The sequence below is a fragment of the Cebus imitator genome, unplaced genomic scaffold (assembly GCF_001604975.1).
Source record: "Cebus imitator isolate Cc_AM_T3 unplaced genomic scaffold, Cebus_imitator-1.0 Scaffold85, whole genome shotgun sequence".
NCBI classification, from domain to species: Eukaryota; Metazoa; Chordata; class Mammalia; order Primates; family Cebidae; genus Cebus; species Cebus imitator.
This window is the reverse complement of record NW_016107400.1, coordinates 2323542-2333267: the sequence shown is the minus strand read 5'-3', so window position 1 is coordinate 2333267 and position 9726 is coordinate 2323542. Positions and strand designations below refer to the sequence as shown.

General features: G+C 44.1%; 1 protein-coding gene across 1 annotated transcript in view; it reads right to left on the bottom strand.

Annotated features, from left to right (window-relative positions):
- Nucleotides 1-3480: 3480 nt before the first annotated feature.
- TMC7 (transmembrane channel like 7) overlaps nt 3481-9726 on the bottom strand; it is a 71622-nt gene continuing 65376 nt past the window's right edge. The window contains exons 14-15 of the mRNA XM_017534270.2: nt 8166-8244; nt 3481-5719 (exon numbers count right to left, since the gene is read on the bottom strand). Coding sequence (XP_017389759.2) covers nt 5654-5719; nt 8166-8244 — 145 coding nt within the window. The 3' untranslated portion in view covers nt 3481-5653. The remainder of the gene's footprint in view (nt 5720-8165; nt 8245-9726) is intronic.

Below are 9726 nucleotides of genomic sequence, written 5' to 3'. Positions count from 1 at the left end.
AGATTTATTTATTTATTTTTTTTGAGATGGAGTTTCACTCTTGTCACCCAGGTTCGAGTACAATGGCATGATCCCAGCTCACTGCAACCTCCGCCTCTGGGGTGCAAGCGATCCTCCTGCCTCAGCCTCCCAAGTAGTTGGGATTTCACGCATGTGCCACAACACCCACCTAATTGTTGTATTTTTAGTAGAGACAGGGTTTCACCGTGTTAGCCAGGCTGGTCTCGAACTCCTGACCTAAGGTGATCCACCTGCCTTGATCTCCCAAAGTGTCAGGATTACAGGCCTGAGCCACCATGCCCGGACCATACTTTCTATCTTGAAAGGAATTTTGTCAAAATTAACAGTGGGTGCCCATAAATGGTGCTTTTTAAATTTTTTTCTCTGTTGCTTTTGATAGTCTATGTATTTTCAATTAAAAAAAAGAATTTTTATAATGGCAAAACAAAATTTCAAAACAAAAAATGTTTACTATTTCCTAATTCCATCCCCCTAAAATAAAAACAAATGCATGGTTTTGTTTTTGTTTTTACCTGATTGGTGCAAAAGTAGCAGGTATTATTTTTCCACTTAAAGATAAGGGACCTAGGCCAGGTGCGGTGGCTCACGCCCATAATCCCAGCACTTTGGGAGGCCGAGTCAGGTGAATCACGTGACCAACATGGTGCCGACCCATCTTTACTAAAAATACAAAAATTGGCTGGGCGTGATAGTAGGCACCTGTAATCCCTGCTACTCAGGAGGCTGAGTTGGGAGAATTGCTTGAACTCAGGAGGTGGAAGTTGCCATGAGCTGAGATCGAGCCACTGCACTCCAGCCCAGGTGAGAGAGCAAGAGCCTGACTCAATCAATCAATCAATAGGACCTTTATCTCAGAGAATTGAAAACAGTTGCACAAAATCTGACAATAAAGCAAGATGCAGAGACATTCCATGTCCCAAGCAGGTGCCATGTGTTGGAAAGGAAAGAGACCAAATGTAACTTACTCATAAAGTCACACCCTATACAAAGAAAATACATTTGGAAGTTCTCTCTTCCCAAGAGTCAGACCTTGTAGTGCTATCCTGGGACTCACCTAACTGCATTCTTCTCTTTGCCGGGATGAGAATATTTTGTGATTTTGGGAACCTGCAAGGCTGCCTTAAGAACAAGAGCCTGGGGCAGAATAGGGCAAGACAGAGAAAGGTTTTCAAGGACATTAAAAATTCCAGTTTCCAGTGTTTATAAATGAGGAGGTGGTAAAAGCAATCTGTTAGCTGCGGAATGGTTATAAAGTATGCATTGATATCATGGAATGCCATGTCACCCTAAAAAAAATGAAGTTGCTGTATATATGGAAAGATCTTCAAGATGTTATTAAGGAGCAGAAAAGGGAAGCCCAGAAGTACATATTTCACACACACAACTGCACATATATATCTGCTTGAATTGTAATACATATTCATTACCATTCTCTGGAATGAATAATATAAATATCGATAGGTAGTTCTCTGAGCGGTGTAGGGAGTGCTTGAAGTAGTTTTATCTTTTTTATTTTATTTTTGAAATGAAGTTTTGCTAAAAAAAAAAAAAAAAAAAAAAAAAAAAAAAAAAAAAAAAAAAAAAAAAAAAAAAAAAAAAAAAAAAAAGAAAAGAAAAGAAAAAAGAAATGGAGTTTCACTCTTTTTGCCCAGGCTGGAGTGCAATGCTGCGATCTTGGTAACCGCAACCTCCGCCTCCCAGCCTCAAGCCATTCTCTTGCCTCAGCTTTCCAAGTAGTTGGGATTACAGGTTTATGCCGCCACGCCCAGCTAATTTTGTATTTTTAGTAGAGACAGGGTTTTTCCATGTTGGTCAGGCTGGTCTCGAACTCCCAACCTCAGGTGACCCACCACCTCGGCCTCCCAAAGTGTTGGGATTGCAGGCATGAGCCACCACACCCAGCTTATCTTATAAATTCAAAATATACACACGAGGCCAGTTGTGGTGCTTGAGATCAGGAGTTCAAGACCAGCCTGGCCAACCTGGCAAAACCCCATCTCTACTAAAAATACAAAAGTTAGCTGGGTGTGGTGGCGCACAAGCCTCCCACCTTGCGCCTCAGCCACCCGAGCAGTAGTCCCAGCTGCTCGGGTGGCTGAGGCGCAAGAATCGCTTGAACCCGGGAGGTGGAGGTTGCAATAAGCCAAGCTCACATAGTGCACTCCAGCCTGGACAACAGAGTGAATCTCTGCCTCAAAAACAAACAAACAAAAAAAAAAAGAATACACACATGAAACTGCCTTTGCAAAAACTATAACAGTGAGGAAATTATGACATTGAAAGAGATCTGTCCTGACTCTATCCTGCAGAATTCTAACCTCCAAGCTGTCCTTGTTCATTCCTGAGCATAGGCCAAACTAACTTTGGGAAGAACTTACAGTTTAAGTTTGAAACAAAGATAACAGTCCTTTTTCTGAAACCCCCTTCTTGCCTGGGAACCAGATTGCCTTTGTAGGGCTAACAAAGCCACAATATTAGAAATTATGGTTTAGGAGTCATGCAGCTAGAGCCTGCACAATTCTAAACCTCCCCAGTTGCTCTCAGGGATGACATTAACATTGTAAAATTTAAGATTAGTGCTCAAGGTATTTTTCAGATCCTGCACTTGATTGGTCAGCTGGTACCACCCAGATCAAAAAATGCTCATCTGCTCTTGTGGCCCCCATCCAGGAACTGACACAGAGCAAGAGGACAGCTTCAACTCCCTATGATTTCGTCTTTGACCCAACCAATCAACATTCCCAACACCCTAGCACCCCATCACCAAATTATCCATTAAAAAAATAGTTTCCAGCCAGGCATGATGGTTCACACCTGCAATCCCAACACTTTGGGAGGCCAAGGTGGGAGGATCACTTGAGGTCAGCAGTTCGAGACCAGCCTGGCCAACATGGCAAAATCCCATCTCTACTAAAAATAAAAAAATTAGCTGGGCGTGGTGGTGCACGCCTATAGTCCCAGCTACCTGGGAGGCTGAGGCAGGAGAATCGCTTGAACCCAGGAGGTGGAGGTTGCTGTGAGCAGAGATTGCATCGTTGCACTCCAGCCTGGGCAACAGAGCGAGACTCCATCTAAAAAGCACACCGTGCCCCTCCCCCCAAACACACACAACCTAGTTTCCAAAATTTCAGGGAGACTGATTTGAGTAATAATAATATTCTGGGCCTGGCACGGTGGCTTACACCTGTAATCCCAACACTTTGGGAGGCTGAGGCTGGTGGATTGCTTGAGATCAGAAGTTCAAGACCAGCCTGGCCAACATGGTGAAACCCCATCTCTAAAAACAATAAATAAAATTTAAATAATAATAATATTCCGGTCTCCTGTTTAGCCAGCTGTGCATGAATTAAACTCTTTCTCTGTTGCAATCCCTCTGTCTTGATAAATGGGCTGTATCCAGGCAGTGGACAAAATGAACCAGTTGGCCAGTTATACACATACACCCTCCCTGGCTTCAACAGAGCCAAGGAGCTTTAAAAGCACTCATCTGAGGACTACATTAAACACTTTCTTCTCTCTTGTTTTAGGAAAAAGCAAAGAGCAACTTTACGAACTGTTACAGTTTTCCATCATCACTTGACTGCTGACAAGAAGCCTCCTTGAATTCTAGTTTACACAATCACATTTTAAAACCTTCAAGACACTGTTTAATCAGAAGTTGTAAGGCACATTTGTTAGAGAAAGCTGCACTTTAAAAATTATACAGACGTTATCTGAAGTTTAAAGCTATCAAACCATATAAAAACCTTCAAGTAAGATATATGCAAATTAGCAGCATTTAACTAAAACTAATAAATTAATTAGCATATTTCAGTATCACTTTTGCAATAAGGAAAGAAAACGGCAAAACATTTTCATTGTGTTCAACACACACACACACACACACACACACACACACACACAGAAAACTTGAATATCCTCAGAAGTCTGGTGAAGGTGAGAATGTTATATATATTAATATAAAAGCACTGGGCAGAAATGCTTACTACAATTTGGTTTTCTTTCTTTTTACCTGTCTTTTTTTTTTTTGAGACGGGATCTCCCTCTGTCACCCAGGCTGGAATGCAGTGGCACGATCTCACTCACTGCAGCCTCCGCCACCCAGGTTCATGTGATTCTCATGCCTCAGCCTCCCAACTAGCTGGGATTACAGGCACACACCAGCATGCCCGGCTAATTTTTATACTTTAGTAAGACGGGGTCTTGCCATGTTGACCAGGCTGGTATCAAACCCCTGACTTCAAGTGATCTGCCCGCCTTGGCCTCCCAAAGTGCTGGAATTACAGGCATGGGCTACTGCACCTGGCATAATTTATTTTTTTAAGTGAGATTGGAATGAATCTTTGGTTACTCAAAATTCCATGACATCAGTTATTAGATTTAGAAACCCATAAACCTTAACAAGACAGGAAAAGACCTAAAAGCTTATTGGTCTCCCAGTTATAAAAATATCCCACTTTAAAAACTGTCTTTGTGGAAAAGCAAGAAAATGACTATAAGAAATCCTTGCTCCTCTGAGCAAGGAGTCAGTCATTTCTGAGTAGTGGAGTGGAGATGGGAGGGGAGAATTATTGTTAAGAGCAACGGCTTTCTAAAACCTGCGCCCAACTTTAAATTCCAGGCTACTCCCCAGGAAAGGTGTGGAGCCAGTGAAAGGAAGAAACACAATGGAAGGAAGGCTCAAAAAGTCCATTACAAAACTACAGTGCTTTGAAAAATATTTTGACAATATTAAAATGAAAATTGATTACGTTAAACAATAACAAACTTCTGTTAAAAGGTGCAGACCTACCTATTTTGATTAAGCTTACAATGAGGTATTTATTGCATAGGTTTTTACCATAACGGAAATCTTAAAAGATATTCTACATTTTTTTTTTTTTGAGATGGAGTTTTGCTCTTGTCACCCAGACTCGAGTGCAATGGCACAATCTCGGCTAACCACAACGTTTGCCTCTGGGGTTCAAGTGATTCTCCTGCCTCAGCCTCCCAAATAGCTGAGATTACAGGCATGCACCACCTTGCCCGGCTAATTTTGTATTTTTAATAAAGACAGGGTTTCTCCATGTTGGTCGGGCTGGTCTCAAACTCCCAACCTCAGGCGATCAGCCTGCCTCCCAAAGTGCTGGGATTACAGGCATAAGCCACCGCACCCAGCCACATGTTTTTGTGAAATAAAGGCACATGCATTAAAAATTGTAAGCACAAGAAAACAAAGAGCCCTTAAAAATGTGTACATGTGTGTTTAAGAAACCAGCCTCCAATTCTGTTTGTTAAACATTGGTGGGCTGGTCTGATTAGCAGGCTGCGCTCCAGTCTACATCCCAAAGCACTTGTGCACATAAACTCGCAGCTCAACAGCTTGTTGGTTTTGGGTAGAGGCATCAGTGAGTGGCCAGTCGGTAGGCAAAGGCTTGGGTTTCCCCTTTTCCTTGCTTTTCTAAGTTACTAAAGCCCTAATTAGGGGCTAGGTTAGGTAAACACAACTGCACGTGTGCAAAAGCCTAAACTCCAGAAAAATATATTTTTCAATGTCCACTGAAAATCCAGGTAGACTCTGGAGGCTCAGCAGAGTCACTAGGTCAGCTTAGAAGCAACGGGCAGTGCCATCTTCACTTCACGCTCAGTCTAGTTAGTTCCTTGTGTCCCTTTGGGCTTCTGTTAGTTTCTGGATTAGGTAGCGCTTGTCACGACTTTCCTAAAAAACAAGAGGTTCACAAGTACATTTAATATATTTGGAAACAAATACCATCATTACCTACCATACTCAGGGCTGAGGATTCTAACCACTGGACTAGTTTTTGTTTGTTTGTTTGTTTAGCTGGAGTCTTGCTGTTGTCACCCGGGCAGTGGCACGATCTCAGCTCACTGCAACCTCCGCCTCCTAGGTTCCAGCAATTCTACCTCAGCCTCCCGAGTAGCTGAGATTACAGGTGCCCCCTACCATGCCTGGCTAATTTTTGTATTTTTAGTAGAGATAGGGACTCACCATGTTGGCCAGGCTGGTCTCCAACTCCTGACCTCAGGTGATCCACATGCCTTAGCCTTCTAAAGTGCTGAGATTACAGGTGTGAGCCACCACGCCCAGCCTCCCCTGGACTATTGTAATGGCCTCTTATCTGGTCTGTCATTGTGTCTGCTCCATAGCCCCTTGTCCACAAAGCAGCTGTTTTTGTTTGTTTGTTTTTCTAAAGATGGGTTTCTCCATGATGGCCAGGCTGGTCTTGAACTCCTGACCTCAGGTGATCCACCCACCTTGGCCTCCAAAAGTGCTAGGATTACAGGCGTGAGCCACCGTGACCGGCAGTAGCTGTTTTTTTGTTTTTTTTTTTTTAAATGCACAGTATAGCCAGGTGTGGTGGCTCATGCCTGTAATTCCAGCACTTTGGGAGGCTGAGGCAGGCAGATCACCTGAGGTCAGAAGTTCGAGACCAACCTGGTCACATGGTTAAAACCCATTTCTACTAAAAATACAAAAATTAGCCGGGCAAGATGGCACATGCCTAGCTAGTAGTCCCAGCTACTCAGGAGGCTGAGGCAGGAGAATCACTTGAACCCTGGAGGTGGAGGTTGCAGTGAACTGAGATTATGCCACTGCACTCCAGCCTCGGTGACACAGTGAGACCCTGTCTCAAAGGAAGAAAAAAAAAAAAAAAAGTCCGGCCATCATGGCAAAACCCACTCTCTACTAAAAATACAAAAATTAGCCGGGTGTGGTCATGCGTGCCCATAACCCTAGCTACTTGGGAGGCTGAGGCAGGCGAATCATTTGAACCCAGGAGGTAGAGGTTACAGTGAGCTGAGATCACGGCACTGCACTCCAGACTGGATGACAGAGCAAGACCTCTAAAAAAAAAAAAAAAATAAATAAATAAATAAAATTAACACTTTTCAGTGGCTTCCCTCCTGCTCAATCTTTTTAACGGAGCCATCAAGGCACTATGACTCAATGACTCTGGCTGCTATTAGAACACCTTGCCTCTTCCCATCACTCACCACCCTGTGGCCACACCACACTTCCCCCTGTCCCTCTGAAGTGCCTGGCTTATACCCTCACTGTGCCCTTTGCCTCATTCTCTTCCTTAAATAGGACTTCTGATAATGGGCTCCTCTCTCTATTATTCAAGTCTCAGCTAGGGTGAGGCACAGTGGCTCATGCCTATAATCCCAGCACTTTGGGAGGCCAAGAGGGGAGAATCGCTTGAGCCCAGGACTTCGAGACTAGTCTGGGCAACATAGGGAGACCTCGTGTCTATAAAAAATTTTTAAATTAGCCACGTGTGGTGATGCACACCACTAGTCCCAGCTACTTGGGAGGCTAAGGTGGGAGGCTGGCTTGAACTCAAGAGTTTGAGGCTGCAGTGAGCTATGAACACACCATTGCACTCCAGCCTGGGCAAGAGAGTGAGAACCCATAAGGAAAAAAAAAAAAAAAAAAAAAAAAAAAACACCTCCTCAAAGACGCCTTCTGCAGCCACATCTGTAGTAGCAGATGGCCCACTCATCACTCTACCTTGTTTTTACTATCTTCATAGAATCTATAATTAATCAGCATTTATCTTATTAACTACCTAGCTGTTTGTCTCTTGTTCACCAAAGTGTCCCAGCACCAAGCACAGTACAAGGCATAGAATAGGTGCTTAATACATTTTTATTTTTATTTTTGAGATGGAGTCTCACTCTGCGGCCCAGGATGGAGTGCTGTGGCGCAATCTGAGCTCACTGCAACTTCCACCTCCTGAGTTCAAGGGATTCTCCTGCCTCAACCTCCCAAGTAGCTGCCCACAGGCACCCACCACCATGCCCAGCTAATTTTTGTATTTTTAGTAAAGACGGGGTTTCGTCATGTTGGCCAGGCTGCTCTCAAACTCCTGAGCTCAAGCGATCTGCCTGCCTCGGCTTCCCAAAGTGCTGTGATTACAGGCATGAGCGACCGCACCCTCCTTAATACACATCTTGAAGGAATGGATGAATCAGTGAATAAATGAAGCTGGATGGGGCTGGGCCTGAAGGCAGAGTTTTGAGGAGGTGGTGGCGAGAGAAGGCTGCAGCAATTTCACTCCCTCCCAGGAAAACACCATTTTCCTTGCAGTGTCCTGCGTAAATGTCCGCCACCATGACCCTCTGGGGCTACGCTTCCTTACCAGGGACAGCTGCTCTCGGAGCTGGATGACCACCCGTTTGTGTGCTCCAGCTAAGGCGATGAAGTAAAACATAATGAGGCTGTAACACAAGACAGACAGGTCACAGGGAGTCTGGATCATTTGAAGGCCGCCAGAAAAACAAACCAGCATATTTTTCCTTGAAACAGTTTTACTTTTTTTTAGAAAAAAAGGTTGGGCACAATGGCTCATTTTCATAATCCCAGTACTTTGCCGAGGCAGGAGAATCACTTACAGCCAGGAGTTTGAGACCAGCCCAGGCAACATAGCGACAGCCCCATCTCTAGAAAAATAAAATATGGCTGGGCGCAGTGATTCATACCTGTAATCCCAGCACTTTGGGAGGCCAAGGCAGGCAGATAACAAGGTCTGGAGTTCAAGACCAGCCTGGCTAACATAGTGAAACCCCTTCTCTATTAAAAAAAACAAAAATACAAAAATTAGCCAGGCATGGTGGCGCATGCCTGTAATTCCCAGCAACTCAGGAGGCTGAGACAGGAGAATCACTTGAACCCAGGAGGCGGAGGTTGCAGTGAGCCAAGGTTGCACCACTGCATTTCAGCCTGGGTGACAGAGCAAGACTCCATCTTAAAAAAAAAAAAGAAAAGAAGATATAAAATTAGCCAGGCACGGTGGCATGCACCTGTAGTCCCCAGCTACTCAGAAGGCTGAGGTGGGAGGGTTTGAGCCCAGGAGTTCAAGGCTGCAGTGAGTTATGATCACACTACTGTACTCCAGGCTGGGCAACAGAGCCAGATCCCGTCTCTACAAAAAATAAAGAAAACCCTTATCTCTTCCAAGCAGAAGGTATAAGAAACAGCTACTGAAGTTTTATTTGGCAATGGCAGCACAATCTGATTTATGCCTTGCTTTTTAAGCTAATATAAAAATTTGCTGATGTTCCCCTTGTACATACAGAATGACAGAGAGAGAAGGACATGGTTGAGAAAGTCAGCTGGGCATGTAATTAACATGTGGATGATCACTGTGGAGCCCCTCTAGCCCATTTCCTCATTTGTAAAATAGGGAAACATAATAAAACCCAGTGATTGCCAGCTTGGATAACATCATTTTATTTTTTATTTATTTATTTTGAGATGGAGTTTTGCTCTTGTTGCCCAGGCTGGAGTGCAATGGCACTATCTCAGCTCACTGCAACTTCCGCCTCTCTGGTTCAAGCAATTCTCCTGCCTCAGCCTCCCAAGTAGCTGAGATTACAGGCGTGTGCCACCATGCCTGGCTAATTATATATATATATATATATATATACATATATATATATATATATATATATATTTTTTAGGAGGGACAGGGTTTCACCATGTTGGTCAGGCTGGTCTTGAACTCCTGACCTCAAGTGACCCACTTGCCTCAGCTCCTCAAAGTGCTGGGATTACAGGTGTGAGCCACCACACCTGGTCAATAATATTTTAATTAGGCCGGGCACGGTGGCTCAAGCCTGTAATCCCAGCACTTTGGGAGGCCGAGGCGGGTGGATCACGAGGTCAAGAGATTGAGACCATCCTGGTCAACATGGTGAAAC